Genomic DNA, 18,685 nt, shown 5'->3' on the forward strand with positions numbered 1-18,685 from the left:
CATTTTCATTTGAATTGAGATTGAGACAAGTGATTTAAAAGTGAGTCAGGGTGGTGAGGCAGCTGAGAATTAGACGGTCTACCTGCCATTTACATTAGAATTGAGATTGAGACAAGTGATTTAGAAGTGAGTCAGGGTGGTGAAGCTGCTGAGAACTTGACGGTCTGCATGACATTTTCATTTGAATTGAGATTGAGACAAGTGATTTAAAAGTGAGTCAGGGTGGTGAGGCAGCTGAGAATTAGACGGTCTACCTGCCATTTACATTAGAATTGAGATTGAGACAAGTGATTTAGAAGTGAGTCAGGGTGGTGAAGCTGCTGAGAACTTGACGGTCTGCATGACATTTTCATTTGAATTGAGATTGAGACAAGTGATTTAAAAGTGAGTCAGGTGGTGAGGCAGCTGAGAAGTAGATGGTCTACCTGTCATTTTCATTAGAATTGAGATTGAGACAAGTGAAGTGATTTAAAAGTGAATCAGGATGGTAAAGCTGCTGGAAACTTGACGGTCTGCCTGCCATTTTCATTAGAATTGAGACAAGTGATTTAGAAGTGAGTCAGGGTGGTGAAGCAGCTGAGGACTTGACGGTGTGCCTGTCATTTTCTACGCTTCCCAATTAATTAATAATGTAACCCGACATTCTGGTTGACAGCGTAATAAAATAAGTAAAAAATTATCTTTTTATCTTTTCGTTCTATCGAAATTGTGTGCAGAGGGTCAGTCGTGTTTATACTCGTGGTTATTAGTTGTTAACCTCAGCAAATATGTAGGTGACGATATTGAAAACATAATCGATGAAGATGCTTCTTATAACATCAACGTTATGTGTACTGTTACAGCAACATTTTTTCATTTGACCCAGATTCTTTAACACCAGCAAATTTCTTCTTACACCTCCAAGTTCTTGTTGCTTTCTGCTGGCGAATTTGGGCCAACGTTTTCATCGCGTGACGCAATTAGATGTTCTTCTTTTGTTAACAGTTGATTACTTTTTTCGTTGACGATTTACGGAATTCACTAAGAATTCTTCTATTTTGCAAGAAAATAAATGGAAATGGTTCAAAACTTCACGTACAATTTTTTGATTTTAGATCAATTTTAAATTGGAAATCGTATTATATAAATATACTATTTAATTTGGTATTGGGAGTTCTGTAGTGAATTATAGGAACTAGAAACCCTTGCAGTTTCAATTTGTTAGTTTTTAGATATGTCATGGCTCTCAACTCATTCGCGTTTATACTTATGATTTTGTAGTGAGGCTTAGCTGTTCTTTCGAAATAGCCTTCTAGGATACTTGAGTTTGATCTTTGTTTTTATAAAGAGATGGCTGCAAGTACAAATTTACCTATAGCACGATATATTTTTTAAAAAAATAATGTAGTTTTTTTATGGTTGCATGTAACGCAATATATCTCTATGTCCTTTTTTGTACTTTTCAGAAAAAACCAGGCTACTATGATACCGACAATTTTGTCAATAATTTCATAAAAGTATCGACGTTGATTCTATTTTCGATTTTTTTACTACACAGATATTACAACTTTGCAAACAATCGCAGGAATCGTAAAAATACAGTCGCACTAAAATTCGATAAACGAACATAAAAAATATAAATATGGAACAATATCAGTATTGCTGATCTACGCATTAAAAAATAAAGTTATTTAACACCTCATTCTTCTTATTCATATTGTTAGAAATCCCAAAAATAAAAATCTACAATGTTTAGTGAATATGTAAATAGTAATTGTTCACCTAGTAAAAATGCAGGACATATTTTACCAAGTGAATATTACTTCCACGCAATTTTGTTAACAATTTAATTAAGCTAAGTTAGGTTAGGTTGGGTACTGATAATAACCTTTTCAATTAAACTATGCAATGAAAACTGGGCTAAAAACCATATTAGTAAAGGATTTGGTTTTTAAAGGTCTACCTAATAAATCTATTCAAAATCATATCAAAAATAATGTGAATATTTCGTTAAACGTAATATAAATACATAAATAACTAAATACTACCGCGACGTAGTGAACCTATCTGTAGAAATTTAATACTCATACTCTCTACAGATGGCGCTAACTGCGGCGTCTGCAGTTACTTATTGAACGATAATTGGTGGCAGAGTACGCCATGTCTTTAGGGCGTGGTGTTGATAACCACAGAATTCGAAATCGCGATTTACGTCTGACAATTTTGACAGACCATTCACAGCGAACTTTTAATGTACAATATAAATAAGGACAACTATTATAAGAGATAATTTTAAACAAGTGATCAATGTTCTAATTGTTTGCTTACCTCCTCGTTGACACACTGGGCTTTTAGTGGAAAAAGGGGTCGTTGAGCTGCCGGCCTATTGGCCAAATAAAGGGCTGAAGCTGCTGCAACGCCAGTAAGCGCCAGGGCTCCAGCACCGCCACCTATATAGTGGAAGTATTGGTCCATTTCGTCAACTGAAAGAAAATTTAGAAGTTAATAGCATTCGACGAAAATACATTAAAGGTAAAAACTTAAAATTCTAATAAAATTTTCCTTTCCTTTACCTATCAAATAATTCGAAGTGGTCTGTATTCTGTCGAAACTGCCAGACGTGGATCGCGATTTCGATCTTCTTGGATCTCATCTGCGCGTCGCAGACAGCTCCGACAGAACACAGACCAACTTTTACCTGCTGTCTTAACAGTGCGTTTCAGAAAATACTACAAACGGCACAGTGAACGCCATCTGTAGCTCCTTTACCTAGTTACTGAAAAGCTAATATTTTTTAACATGATACCTCTACTAGCTTTGATTTCAGGGACGAAAGCGCAACATTCTCTCGGGTAAGATATTGCATTGACTTATTTGGTTTGGGTAGCAATTTCCACGTGGATGGGGTTAAAATACTTCCCTAATAAACAGTAAATGCGATTTCATGCCTGGGGCGTATGTTACACTTTATCGTCCATGAAATTGAATACATGTAGTGCGAAAATTCCAGGGTGACAAGGAAATCACCATAAATAACATAAAACCTTTCCCTATTACGCTACCTATAGTTAAGTATTTTCGCATAATTTCTTTATGGGACTGAAGATATAGTCCCATATAATGCTCAGCGTTCTAGCATGTAATAGATTCATGAAATGGCAGGGGTTGGTAGAAAATATTTTCTAGTTTGAAAATTATTTGTCAAAAGATTCTTCTTTCTACCTGAAGTCTTCCTTCATATTCTCGTTTAAAACTACCAACCAGAATACCCAAACACTCATGTCATTGAATTCAAAAGCAACTCAATTAACTAATGCATACGTATACATGAATATATGATGTGTATGTAACTGTATGTAGTTAGTTGTCTATTCAGTTGTTGCAAATTCAAAAGCACTTTTCTAATTCGTATGCCGAAGTGAAAAACTGACCCAGTTCTCTGCCATTGAAGCTTTTGTTTGTTATGAAAAGTGCACCGAACAAACAAACGGGCACAATAGCTTCAGTTGATGTAACGTGTAGTACGTTATAATGAAAGTATTCCTTCCATCTACATTGAATGCATTTTATCTTTAAACGTTTGAGTGCATACGCCAAATACATTACAAATGGCACTGCAACTCAATGTCGTTCAAACAGAGCTCTGTGATTCGTCATAATATGCAGTGTAAATATTGCAATAGACGAAGAATTGAAACTCTTATTAAAAAAATCCTAAAGAGGATTTGGTATTTGGGCCTGATGGCCGTGTTCCAGGATTGGTTCTTCTCCTTCAGCCGTTATCTGCTGTTTCGTCAACTGTTGTGTTGATATTCTTGGAACTTGCTGAAGGCGCACAATTCCTTACTATTGGATGTTTAATCTTCACCAACTACTAATGGTGGTAAAAGGTAGTTCCTCCTGGCTATGCCAGAGATTACGGCGAAACGGTTAATTCCGCTTCATTTTACGAATCGTCGGAATAGGTGGGTGGTGTTTAAAATAATGGCTGAAACGGTTTGCCTGATAGAAAGATATTTGCCCAGGCAAATGCCATTTGATTGAAACGACAATATGTCTATAATATACATATACCTAAATGCAGTATTCTTATCAGTATCTACACCGAAAAAATTAAGGGAGAAGAAGGTACCTGAAAAAGAAGTAAAATGAGCAGTCTCGCACTTATTTTTGTATTTTGTAGTAATACTTTGCCAATCGAACGCTAACGAGTGCAGATTTTTACTAATCATTACGTACAATTGACATGTCTACATGTCAGCTGCTGCGAAGGTCACGAATAGGTATGTGTGTTTCGTCAGTTGATGCTTGCGATATAACGCGATTGCTATCAATCGCTGACGGTTCATTAGCTGGGGTACTTTTTGCGTATATTTTTGACACCCCCTACGTTCTGGTGCTATCGTCATATGCGCTCAACAGTGTCTCCAGATGTTAGTCCTTTCCGGGATATTACTCCTTTCCGGGATACTGATCAGACATACCGTATATCATGCGTGTGCATCGTCTCTGCTGGTCCGACTTCTAATTGCGCTACCATGCGAGTAACCATTTCCAATCAGTGTTAATTTGTTGACCTCAATATTGCAATAATAAAACTTATATGAACACGAATACAGTAATTAAAGAGTTCATCGTAGCGGAACTGACTATAAATATTACCGTATATAATTTATTCGTATTCCTGAAACGGTACGATAAAATGAATTTAGCTAAGCAGCTAATACAGACACGCTGATACATATGGTAGGTATTATAAAACAGATACAATCAATCATTGAATTATTTATGTTTTGACGTTTTAAATTCAGGCCATCATTATAACTTTGTTTCACTGTCAAACATTAATAATTTTGTATATACCCATATCAAAAGTGCGATATTACTTCCCTGATTGATTTCAAGGACGAAAGCAAGCATCCCTTAAGGGTAATAAGAAATCGAACTTATTCCTTATTAATATGAAGGATTTTGTCATTTTGAGGATGTTAAAATACTTTCCTATTGTAAAATTCTGTTGTTTTTTCTATTACTTGTATTTATAACGAAAGAAAAAGATCGTCCTTCGAGTTTAGTTTATAATAAGTTTGCTTTGTGTATTAACGATTACATTTTTTAATAATTCAAACATCTTTGAATATATTACGCAGAAAGTCATCACAATCGATCTCAACGCGACTTAAATATATTCCAATAAACATTGATTTACTTAATAATGTACATGAAACGGATTACGAAAACTGAAATGAATGAAAAGATTTACAACGAATTAATGGCACTTGGTCTTTAGTTAATGATATCGCTTTTCCCTTTATTATCATTATTATTATTATTACGTTACATCTGCAGTTCAGAATACAACTCCATTTATTCTTACTTTGAGGTAATTGAAGGGTTACTTCAATTGAAAAAAAAGTACTACAACTTATATTTTTAGAATTATGTGCTTGTTTGTTGTTTGTTTACCTCTTCCATCTTTACCTCTTATCTACCCCTAATACATTTCATAATAGGCGCTAGTGTCTTATTTTCATACTCCAGCCTCTGTTGAGTACCTTTGAGTGATTCTTTCTTTTTAATTCGACCTTTACTTTCATAATGCTATACGGTGTTTCTTTCTCCTTACTTCTTTTTATTGCAAATTTTAAATGATTACTGTTGTTTGTTAAGTCCATTTTCTACCATCATCATCATCATAAGGTCGTCAGTCCTAAGACTGGTTGGACACGCATCTCCTCTCTTTTCTATCCTGAGCTAATCTTCCCATTTCCCTAAAACTAGAACATCCCACATCCTGAACTATTTGTGAACAGTAATATAATCTAGGTCTGGCTCTACTCCTCTTAACTCCTGCTTCTGCCTTTAATATGCTTCTGATTAGACCTTCATGCCTGAGAAGGTGTCCTACCAACCTATCTCGCTTTTTTCTTATTGACATTCATAGAGTCCTCTGTTCTCCTATTCTCTCTAATACCTCTTCATTTCTATCCACGGTATCCTCACCAATAAAATTTAATATAGGTACAATATATGTTGTTTAATTTTTACCGCTAATGGAGGTTGTTCGCCATTGCTGTATTCCTGTCGTTCTTAGAATCAGCCGATTTGATTTTATTTACTAATCTGGATCATAACTATTTACATACGTGTTATAGCTAGATCAAAGTGTGCCAAACCACAAAAAGACGATAGAATTCATTTATTTATGAAGTATGTGGGTTGAAATATATATTTTAAATGAATCATAGTTTAAGTGCTTCGGTAATATGAAATATAACTACAAGCAATAAACACCTACGATCGAAACAGAAACTGTAAACAGTATCATCTTCTCTTTATTAGATGGTTAAACTATCGAGTTCATTTTATTATACATATTTACGTAATAATGACGATTCCTCGCGTTATATTTTATGAATTAATANTACTGCGCAGAATTAATTGGAATTTTTCACACACAAGCCTTGCTATATGAGCTCTCAAAGCATATAAAAATTATACGGCTTAAATGTGAAGTTGGGTGCAAAAGAATACAATTAGATCCTCTGTCGGGAAAAAAACGAAATGACTTTCCGAACAACCCTATATAAGCCGTCCTTGTATACAGAATTACAGCTCACATAACGTTGATTAATGACCTGCAAAAATCAATGAAAAGAGTGACCCTACTGTATAGAATACCTTTGCACTGTGACCCGTCAAACTGTATCTCAGACTATTAAAGAACGCAACTTCTTGATCAGTAATTTGCAGAAACTACTGGGGTGCTGGACCTGGGTCGTCGCATTATGATTTGATTAATTTTTTTTATTTGTTACTGTATTTCAAGGTCTCTTATTCGTACATACGGGGCATGCAGAAATTTATAGAGTATTTCTTTCACAAATAGTTTTCGTGCAAGACTATGACCAATACGTTACGTTTAATTGCAAAATGTTTTAAAAAAGAACAAAAGGGACGTTTGCACCAGAAAGTTTAGTTTTAGTTTCTCATATAAACGATAAAAAATCGATTTTCTTCCCACTCCAATGGATTATCGGATCAGTGAGCTTTCAGAAACGAATTAATTGTGTTCAGTTGGTGGGCGCTAACAATGTAACGTATTAACACATGCTGTCATTGTTTTATGGTTTACACACACGACTAACTTAGTTTTACCGTTAAATATCATTTGACATCGCGTATACGTAACGATTTTCTCGTTACAACATTTCGGAATCGATTTCATCGCCAATACATAGAGCAAAACAAAGTTGAAAATGTATTATTTTCCTTTTTATTATACTGGATTCTACCACAGATAATTTTATGCTATCACAAATGTAAAATTGACGCAACTCATGGGGTTGAAATAAAAAAAAAAAAACTATTACAAATTTAAATTCTATTTAATACAGCAGTTAAAAATGAAATAAAAAAATACTATATAAGTTTGCAGAAATATATTTTCGGTTTTACTATCTGGATTAGTATTGATACAATAGTATATCCAAATTAAACGTTGGAAATATGTAGCGGAAATAACGAGATGATGTTTAAATTAGAATTGAGATGAGACAAGCGATTAGGAAGTGAGTAAGGGTGGTGAGGCCGCTGAGAACTTAACGGCCTGCCTGCCATTTTCATTAAAATTGAGATTGAGACAAGTGATTTAAAAGTGAGTCAGGGTGGTGAGGCAGCTGAGAATTAGACGGTCTACCTGCCATTTACATTAGAATTGAGATTGAGACAAGTGATTTAGAAGTGAGTCAGGGTGGTGAAGCTGCTGAGAACTTGACGGTCTGCATGACATTTTCATTTGAATTGAGATTGAGACAAGTGATTTAAAAGTGAGTCAGGGTGGTGAGGCAGCTGAGAATTAGACGGTCTACCTGCCATTTACATTAGAATTGAGATTGAGACAAGTGATTTAGAAGTGAGTCAGGGTGGTGAAGCTGCTGAGAACTTGACGGTCTGCATGACATTTTCATTTGAATTGAGATTGAGACAAGTGATTTAAAAGTGAGTCAGGGTGGTGAGGCAGCTGAGAATTAGACGGTCTACCTGCCATTTACATTAGAATTGAGATTGAGACAAGTGATTTAGAAGTGAGTCAGGGTGGTGAAGCTGCTGAGAACTTGACGGTCTGCATGACATTTTCATTTGAATTGAGATTGAGACAAGTGATTTAAAAGTGAGTCAGGGTGGTGAGGCAGCTGAGAATTAGACGGTCTACCTGCCATTTACATTAGAATTGAGATTGAGACAAGTGATTTAGAAGTGAGTCAGGGTGGTGAAGCTGCTGAGAACTTGACGGTCTGCATGACATTTTCATTTGAATTGAGATTGAGACAAGTGATTTAAAAGTGAGTCAGGGTGGTGAGGCAGCTGAGAATTAGACGGTCTACCTGCCATTTACATTAGAATTGAGATTGAGACAAGTGATTTAGAAGTGAGTCAGGGTGGTGAAGCTGCTGAGAACTTGACGGTCTGCATGACATTTTCATTTGAATTGAGATTGAGACAAGTGATTTAAAAGTGAGTCAGGGTGGTGAGGCAGCTGAGAATTAGACGGTCTACCTGCCATTTACATTAGAATTGAGATTGAGACAAGTGATTTAGAAGTGAGTCAGGGTGGTGAAGCTGCTGAGAACTTGACGGTCTGCATGACATTTTCATTTGAATTGAGATTGAGACAAGTGATTTAAAAGTGAGTCAGGGTGGTGAGGCAGCTGAGAATTAGACGGTCTACCTGCCATTTACATTAGAATTGAGATTGAGACAAGTGATTTAGAAGTGAGTCAGGGTGGTGAAGCTGCTGAGAACTTGACGGTCTGCATGACATTTTCATTTGAATTGAGATTGAGACAAGTGATTTAAAAGTGAGTCAGGGTGGTGAGGCAGCTGAGAATTAGACGGTCTACCTGCCATTTACATTAGAATTGAGATTGAGACAAGTGATTTAGAAGTGAGTCAGGGTGGTGAAGCTGCTGAGAACTTGACGGTCTGCATGACATTTTCATTTGAATTGAGATTGAGACAAGTGATTTAAAAGTGAGTCAGGGTGGTGAGGCAGCTGAGAATTAGACGGTCTACCTGCCATTTACATTAGAATTGAGATTGAGACAAGTGATTTAGAAGTGAGTCAGGGTGGTGAAGCTGCTGAGAACTTGACGGTCTGCATGACATTTTCATTTGAATTGAGATTGAGACAAGTGATTTAAAAGTGAGTCAGGGTGGTGAGGCAGCTGAGAATTAGACGGTCTACCTGCCATTTACATTAGAATTGAGATTGAGACAAGTGATTTAGAAGTGAGTCAGGGTGGTGAAGCTGCTGAGAACTTGACGGTCTGCATGACATTTTCATTTGAATTGAGATTGAGACAAGTGATTTAAAAGTGAGTCAGGGTGGTGAGGCAGCTGAGAATTAGACGGTCTACCTGCCATTTACATTAGAATTGAGATTGAGACAAGTGATTTAGAAGTGAGTCAGGGTGGTGAAGCTGCTGAGAACTTGACGGTCTGCATGACATTTTCATTTGAATTGAGATTGAGACAAGTGATTTAAAAGTGAGTCAGGGTGGTGAGGCAGCTGAGAATTAGACGGTCTACCTGCCATTTACATTAGAATTGAGATTGAGACAAGTGATTTAGAAGTGAGTCAGGGTGGTGAAGCTGCTGAGAACTTGACGGTCTGCATGACATTTTCATTTGAATTGAGATTGAGACAAGTGATTTAAAAGTGAGTCAGGGTGGTGAGGCAGCTGAGAATTAGACGGTCTACCTGCCATTTACATTAGAATTGAGATTGAGACAAGTGATTTAGAAGTGAGTCAGGGTGGTGAAGCTGCTGAGAACTTGACGGTCTGCATGACATTTTCATTTGAATTGAGATTGAGACAAGTGATTTAAAAGTGAGTCAGGGTGGTGAGGCAGCTGAGAATTAGACGGTCTACCTGCCATTTACATTAGAATTGAGATTGAGACAAGTGATTTAGAAGTGAGTCAGGGTGGTGAAGCTGCTGAGAACTTGACGGTCTGCATGACATTTTCATTTGAATTGAGATTGAGACAAGTGATTTAAAAGTGAGTCAGGGTGGTGAGGCAGCTGAGAATTAGACGGTCTACCTGCCATTTACATTAGAATTGAGATTGAGACAAGTGATTTAGAAGTGAGTCAGGGTGGTGAAGCTGCTGAGAACTTGACGGTCTGCATGACATTTTCATTTGAATTGAGATTGAGACAAGTGATTTAAAAGTGAGTCAGGGTGGTGAGGCAGCTGAGAATTAGACGGTCTACCTGCCATTTACATTAGAATTGAGATTGAGACAAGTGATTTAGAAGTGAGTCAGGGTGGTGAAGCTGCTGAGAACTTGACGGTCTGCATGACATTTTCATTTGAATTGAGATTGAGACAAGTGATTTAAAAGTGAGTCAGGGTGGTGAGGCAGCTGAGAATTAGACGGTCTACCTGCCATTTACATTAGAATTGAGATTGAGACAAGTGATTTAGAAGTGAGTCAGGGTGGTGAAGCTGCTGAGAACTTGACGGTCTGCATGACATTTTCATTTGAATTGAGATTGAGACAAGTGATTTAAAAGTGAGTCAGGGTGGTGAGGCAGCTGAGAATTAGACGGTCTACCTGCCATTTACATTAGAATTGAGATTGAGACAAGTGATTTAGAAGTGAGTCAGGGTGGTGAAGCTGCTGAGAACTTGACGGTCTGCATGACATTTTCATTTGAATTGAGATTGAGACAAGTGATTTAAAAGTGAGTCAGGGTGGTGAGGCAGCTGAGAATTAGACGGTCTACCTGCCATTTACATTAGAATTGAGATTGAGACAAGTGATTTAGAAGTGAGTCAGGGTGGTGAAGCTGCTGAGAACTTGACGGTCTGCATGACATTTTCATTTGAATTGAGATTGAGACAAGTGATTTAAAAGTGAGTCAGGGTGGTGAGGCAGCTGAGAATTAGACGGTCTACCTGCCATTTACATTAGAATTGAGATTGAGACAAGTGATTTAGAAGTGAGTCAGGGTGGTGAAGCTGCTGAGAACTTGACGGTCTGCATGACATTTTCATTTGAATTGAGATTGAGACAAGTGATTTAAAAGTGAGTCAGGGTGGTGAGGCAGCTGAGAATTAGACGGTCTACCTGCCATTTACATTAGAATTGAGATTGAGACAAGTGATTTAGAAGTGAGTCAGGGTGGTGAAGCTGCTGAGAACTTGACGGTCTGCATGACATTTTCATTTGAATTGAGATTGAGACAAGTGATTTAAAAGTGAGTCAGGGTGGTGAGGCAGCTGAGAATTAGACGGTCTACCTGCCATTTACATTAGAATTGAGATTGAGACAAGTGATTTAGAAGTGAGTCAGGGTGGTGAAGCTGCTGAGAACTTGACGGTCTGCATGACATTTTCATTTGAATTGAGATTGAGACAAGTGATTTAAAAGTGAGTCAGGGTGGTGAGGCAGCTGAGAATTAGACGGTCTACCTGCCATTTACATTAGAATTGAGATTGAGACAAGTGATTTAGAAGTGAGTCAGGGTGGTGAAGCTGCTGAGAACTTGACGGTCTGCATGACATTTTCATTTGAATTGAGATTGAGACAAGTGATTTAAAAGTGAGTCAGGGTGGTGAGGCAGCTGAGAATTAGACGGTCTACCTGCCATTTACATTAGAATTGAGATTGAGACAAGTGATTTAGAAGTGAGTCAGGGTGGTGAAGCTGCTGAGAACTTGACGGTCTGCATGACATTTTCATTTGAATTGAGATTGAGACAAGTGATTTAAAAGTGAGTCAGGGTGGTGAGGCAGCTGAGAATTAGACGGTCTACCTGCCATTTACATTAGAATTGAGATTGAGACAAGTGATTTAGAAGTGAGTCAGGGTGGTGAAGCTGCTGAGAACTTGACGGTCTGCATGACATTTTCATTTGAATTGAGATTGAGACAAGTGATTTAAAAGTGAGTCAGGGTGGTGAGGCAGCTGAGAATTAGACGGTCTACCTGCCATTTACATTAGAATTGAGATTGAGACAAGTGATTTAGAAGTGAGTCAGGGTGGTGAAGCTGCTGAGAACTTGACGGTCTGCATGACATTTTCATTTGAATTGAGATTGAGACAAGTGATTTAAAAGTGAGTCAGGGTGGTGAGGCAGCTGAGAATTAGACGGTCTACCTGCCATTTACATTAGAATTGAGATTGAGACAAGTGATTTAGAAGTGAGTCAGGGTGGTGAAGCTGCTGAGAACTTGACGGTCTGCATGACATTTTCATTTGAATTGAGATTGAGACAAGTGATTTAAAAGTGAGTCAGGGTGGTGAGGCAGCTGAGAATTAGACGGTCTACCTGCCATTTACATTAGAATTGAGATTGAGACAAGTGATTTAGAAGTGAGTCAGGGTGGTGAAGCTGCTGAGAACTTGACGGTCTGCATGACATTTTCATTTGAATTGAGATTGAGACAAGTGATTTAAAAGTGAGTCAGGGTGGTGAGGCAGCTGAGAATTAGACGGTCTACCTGCCATTTACATTAGAATTGAGATTGAGACAAGTGATTTAGAAGTGAGTCAGGGTGGTGAAGCTGCTGAGAACTTGACGGTCTGCATGACATTTTCATTTGAATTGAGATTGAGACAAGTGATTTAAAAGTGAGTCAGGGTGGTGAGGCAGCTGAGAATTAGACGGTCTACCTGCCATTTACATTAGAATTGAGATTGAGACAAGTGATTTAGAAGTGAGTCAGGGTGGTGAAGCTGCTGAGAACTTGACGGTCTGCATGACATTTTCATTTGAATTGAGATTGAGACAAGTGATTTAAAAGTGAGTCAGGGTGGTGAGGCAGCTGAGAATTAGACGGTCTACCTGCCATTTACATTAGAATTGAGATTGAGACAAGTGATTTAGAAGTGAGTCAGGGTGGTGAAGCTGCTGAGAACTTGACGGTCTGCATGACATTTTCATTTGAATTGAGATTGAGACAAGTGATTTAAAAGTGAGTCAGGGTGGTGAGGCAGCTGAGAATTAGACGGTCTACCTGCCATTTACATTAGAATTGAGATTGAGACAAGTGATTTAGAAGTGAGTCAGGGTGGTGAAGCTGCTGAGAACTTGACGGTCTGCATGACATTTTCATTTGAATTGAGATTGAGACAAGTGATTTAAAAGTGAGTCAGGGTGGTGAGGCAGCTGAGAATTAGACGGTCTACCTGCCATTTACATTAGAATTGAGATTGAGACAAGTGATTTAGAAGTGAGTCAGGGTGGTGAAGCTGCTGAGAACTTGACGGTCTGCATGACATTTTCATTTGAATTGAGATTGAGACAAGTGATTTAAAAGTGAGTCAGGGTGGTGAGGCAGCTGAGAATTAGACGGTCTACCTGCCATTTACATTAGAATTGAGATTGAGACAAGTGATTTAGAAGTGAGTCAGGGTGGTGAAGCTGCTGAGAACTTGACGGTCTGCATGACATTTTCATTTGAATTGAGATTGAGACAAGTGATTTAAAAGTGAGTCAGGGTGGTGAGGCAGCTGAGAATTAGACGGTCTACCTGCCATTTACATTAGAATTGAGATTGNACTATTTACATACGTGTTATAGCTAGATCAAAGTGTGCCAAACCACAAAAAGACGATAGAATTCATTTATTTATGAAGTATGTGGGTTGAAATATATATTTTAAATGAATCATAGTTTAAGTGCTTCGGTAATATGAAATATAACTACAAGCAATAAACACCTACGATCGAAACAGAAACTGTAAACAGTATCATCTTCTCTTTATTAGATGGTTAAACTATCGAGTTCATTTTATTATACATATTTACGTAATAATGACGATTCCTCGCGTTATATTTTATGAATTAATAGAATACTAACCCTCCTGGGCCAGGAGTGGACCACATCGTTGTAAGTTCCATACAACTCCGTTTAAAATGCCTTGAATTCCGCAAAAACGATAACATATGAGTAATAAGTACATACATAATATCTGACATAATTCAAATTGCATTGAGTTCCGTGTTAATATTAGAATATTATAACCTAGGGAGGAAAACCAAAGAATATCTCACACCGCCTGTTTTTCTTTCCCTGGTGCATAAATATTATACTATTATTCACTACTCTTCGAAAAGGACATATTTTTGCATCATTAAATGATACTCTCGCATAATTTCGTATTATGTTATTGATATTAAACAACTACTTATATTTACAAGTGTTTAAAAAATGTATGTATTTATTCTTTCCAATTATTTATTGAAACACTGTCTAAAAGATGGAAAGAACGCGTTTTCCCACAGATTGTAAATTAATTTTTTTTATAGCTGTTAGAGTGAAATTATGTGGCTTAAGTTATGCTCATAATTTTATGTTTTAATTTTTATGGGATATAAAGTGCGCCTTGTTTAACGTAATACTTAATTTATGCGTCATGTGAAGTTCAATGCTTGATGTTTTAAATTGTACATTTTGTATTCAGGGTGGACCAACACATGGGACAGAACTTTCAAAACATGGAATCCAAAGCTAGTTCCCTGCTAACCCTATGTCACTAAACACTCTAATATTTTATCTTTAACTTTGGTAGTGAAATAATAACAAGTTTAATCAGCGGTCTGGAAGTCTATCAGTAATTGGCGATTTAACTATTTGTAATGCAATTTTTGATATTTTCCACATATGAAACTTATTATGCTGTTTTTCACCACTCTTAGACCAGGAAGTGAAACTTTTCTAGGTAAGTAGGTAACTTAACAAGGACGTAGCTGTTGTTGCTGTTGTTTTTTACAAATAATTGTGATGTTTTAGTTTTAGAGAAATGCGAAGATTAGCTTTCAGGATAAGAAAGAGTGGAGGCGTGTATTTAACTAGTCTTAGGACTCACTACCCTGTGATGAAGATGAAGAAGATGATGAAGATGATGAAGTTGATGATGATAATTACACTGATAACTTTCAGATGGATTCTTAATATTAGAAAAATTTATTTACTTTTTATAAATCTGATATATATTTATATTATATGTATAATTGTTTAATATAGTTTAGATTTTTGTGGATCAGTAGTCATAGGTTCGCCACCACTGTTCAATAAGGATTATAATAAATAAATATACTTATACGTATGGAACACTAGTGATCTAGTTAGTTACTGAACTTTCGAAAGAGGTCAATACGCAAAGTCCTGCTTGGTTGGTCTTCCTTCAATTAAATAACTGTTAATGCCAGTAAAATGTAGATCAAAGTAAGTAGCAATCCGGATAGTATTATTCACACATACAAATATGGACGTAAATACGAGCAACAAATACGTTCATACAAACATACATATACACTCATATATTATACATATGTTTAGCAAACAAGATGTATTTTAAACTAGTGCCCTTGGCTTTCAGCTGCTCTTACTTTTGACACATTACAAGGTCATCGATCTTGGAACTGTCGCTATAATTTCAGCAGTTTTTCAGATGCTATACGTTTCATGATAAAATAATATGATTTTTATTTTGCTTCTTTCTTTAAACTCTAATTTTTTCTTGTGTGTATGAATACTGTAGTTATAGTCGTATTTCCTTTTGTTTAACACTTCCCTATCTTACACAGTCTTCCTTTGATTTTTCTACTTTCTTACACGTCCTACAAACTCTTTTATGTCCTCCTAGGGTCTCCCATCGCTTTTACTATCTTCCCGAAAATTTGAATTGCTTTTTTCTAATCCTAGGATTAATATTTCATATTTTATATTTTCCATGCTTTCTTTCATCCTGTTTTACTCACCTGTGGTGCACCTTCTTTATTTTTAAAACACTTCCCCCACCAGAGCATTCAGCTTTCCATTTTTTGTTAGTTTACTCACATCCAGGAGAAAATGTCATACTTCCGTTCTATACTATTTTCATATAACTGTTACTTATTGTTACTCAGTCTAATAATTTTCTATTTTCTGCGTAATAGTTATGTTATCGCATAGATCATATTTATGTTTGTTTCAAGTATTTCTTCCATTGCTTTCTCTTTCCTTGTGATGCCAGACGTTTCTATTTCCCTAGGCTGGCGATAGTTTTCTAGCTTATCCCATTCCTTCCTTTTTAGAATTGGAATTTATGACGTGCTCTACACACACATGTTATCGTCCATCTGATGGAATCATTCGAACATGTGACTTTTTTTATTAAAAATAAGTTTGTAACGATCACGGGAGCAGAGGAGGCCTTGAAAATACACTTACCATTTGGCCAATACAAAAATAGTGACCTATTTATTGTTATTGCTACATCTCCATAGTCTAAGTTTATCATCATCGATAGAATAAAAATTGTCGCTGCATTCAGCATCCTCAACTGCACAACAACCAAAATTTCAATTATTTCAGCGATGCAATTACCAAAACAATATTTTCTTATTAAATAAATATTAAATTTTCAAACAATGCAACTTTGATAAAATATTTGAGCCTAAAACTGTTACAATTGACGCGTTATTTAACCTAAAAAAGTTGATGAATTTTGTATTACGTAATTTATGGGCTGCCTCCTAGTCAATTTCACGTTTTATCGTTATATCGGATTAGGTTAATGTTTATAGTGGACCAGAACATGGGCCAGAACTTTCATTAGCCCATCTGTGGCTAAATTACTTATCTAGGAAAGTTTCACTTCCTGATCGAACGGTGGAAAAAAATAGCATAGGCACCAGGGGAGGAAATAAGGACGCCGCTCAAGACATTCCCTACATTTCATCTCCAGACTCATAATATATACTAATATTAGAATAGAACGCATTAAGTTACATGAGATTGTACTTGTGGTTTTACACTATCATTTTTACGGAATCTGAGGCGTCTTGGATTATCATCACAGGCTCATCACTCCAAAGACTGCCTGGGACACGTATCTCTACTTCGTCCCGTCTTAACCGAATTTTGGATTATAAATATCATAAGGTCTTAAGCTCAAGAACTGGTACTTCTACTTCTTCGTATTTTGAGCCAATCCTCGCATTTTTCGATGACTAGGGCAACCTAAATACTTAACTATTTGCGACAAATAACCTAATATAGGTCTACCTCTACCCCTGTCAACTTCCGTTTTTACTTCTAATATATTTTTAACAAGCCTTTCATTTCTGAGAAAGTGTCCCACGAACCTATCTCGTCTATTTCTTATTGACACCCTCCTATACCGCATCTCAAAAACCCTTTCTTTTCCGCAGCCCCCAAAAACCACAATTCATATCCATACACAGCCGTGCTCCAAAGATTCACCTTTAATAATGATCTTGGATTGTACGAAACTTAAAATATAAAGCAGTGTGAGTGTGACCCACCCTTGACCCCTGCAAAAGAAAAGCTAACTACGTCTGTGATCTCCTGTCTGTAATTGTAGATTCGCCTACTGTTTTATTTAGTGATTAGCAAAGGGTTGAAATTACTCCACCATGTACAACGTTATTCGATTTGATGCATTTCATACCTATACAATTATCCGAGAGACCAATGTTTTAAGTAGGCATCTAATACATATAATAAATAAGAGATTATAAAATTAGTTTTTGTTGTAAAATTAAACGCGTTACTTAGTGCAAAGCATTTATATACTTAGTATGTATTAGTAAGATGTTCATTTCACTTCAAGTGTCTAAAATTAACCATCCGGCAGCTTCCCTGTTATATTTAGCATGTTTATGCTGAAAACAAAGCATTAATTCATATCCTCGTACTCGTAACGAGCTTGTTTGTATATAATTTTAGAAAATAATTTCAAATCCTATAACCGGGTAACACATGTTGCTCTATACCTACAGCACAAATGGCACAGTTAATCGATGTACAGAATGTCACACATTCATTTGTTATAGACAATATTCTTAATTTAGAATATGAACAAGAGCAGTAGAAGGTTTCTTTACAAATATGGAACGTCGCTAGAAGGAGGAATATGAGTGGAAAGAGTGGTTGGGGATGGAGAATAAGGAAATAAAGGTAAAAGTCGGAAACGGTGGAGGCGCAAGAAGTGGACGTGAATAATAGAAAATTTGAAAAAAAAAAGAAAAGAATTTAAGGGTTCGACAGGGCAAAATTAGGGACATTATTTTACTATACGATACGAAAAATAGATAAAGTTTATTTACTAACGTTTGACCTTTCGTAGCTGACGTTTCATTTTTGAAGTGAAACTTCTTTACGCACGGTAGAGTAAGTTCGTTTCGTGCGAGTTGCTATGTAACGAAATCATGCAACGCATTTCCCCCGCTGTTTGTCCATACGTATGCTTTGATCTTTAAAACTATGTATAATACATGCATAATATAGTAGAGAAACACTGATAATTGTAGAGGATTCTAATGTGATGTAAATAAACACATTTTTTTGCGCTTACATTGCAAACGCTGGCTGAACCCTACGAGATAGATCAAAATAACATACTACAATATTGTACATCTTAAAAGGGTCTACAAAAAAGTCCGGGATGGTATATGTCTATCTCTTAGGGATAACCCACAGTAACCATTTTTTATCCTTTATTTTTTACGAGAAATAATGGCTTATTTACGAAGCGATTTTAAGCAATACAGCATTAATCCTTATCCAATTACGTACTTTTAAATACTTTGTGCATTTAATATAGATCAATATGGCCCTTTACAGCATGTAATTTAAATGAATATTTTCGAAGATATTACAGACTTAAAATGCAGGGACATA

At 36.5% G+C, this 18,685-nt stretch overlaps 1 protein-coding gene across 4 annotated transcripts in view; it reads right to left on the reverse strand.

Moving 5' to 3' along the window:
- LOC108734630 (long-chain-fatty-acid--CoA ligase 1) overlaps nt 1–18,685 on the reverse strand; it is a 115,048-nt gene that overhangs the window by 53,433 nt on the left and 42,930 nt on the right. For all 4 annotated transcript variants that reach the window (XM_025980246.1, XM_025980247.1, XM_025980248.1 and 1 more), the window contains one exon: nt 2,308–2,462. In XM_025980246.1, coding sequence (XP_025836031.1) covers nt 2,308–2,462 — 155 coding nt within the window. The remainder of the gene's footprint in view (nt 1–2,307; nt 2,463–18,685) is intronic.

Source organism: Agrilus planipennis, unplaced genomic scaffold (assembly GCF_000699045.2).
Source record: "Agrilus planipennis isolate EAB-ADULT unplaced genomic scaffold, Apla_2.0 scaffold79, whole genome shotgun sequence".
In the NCBI taxonomy this organism is placed as follows: domain Eukaryota; kingdom Metazoa; phylum Arthropoda; class Insecta; order Coleoptera; family Buprestidae; genus Agrilus; species Agrilus planipennis.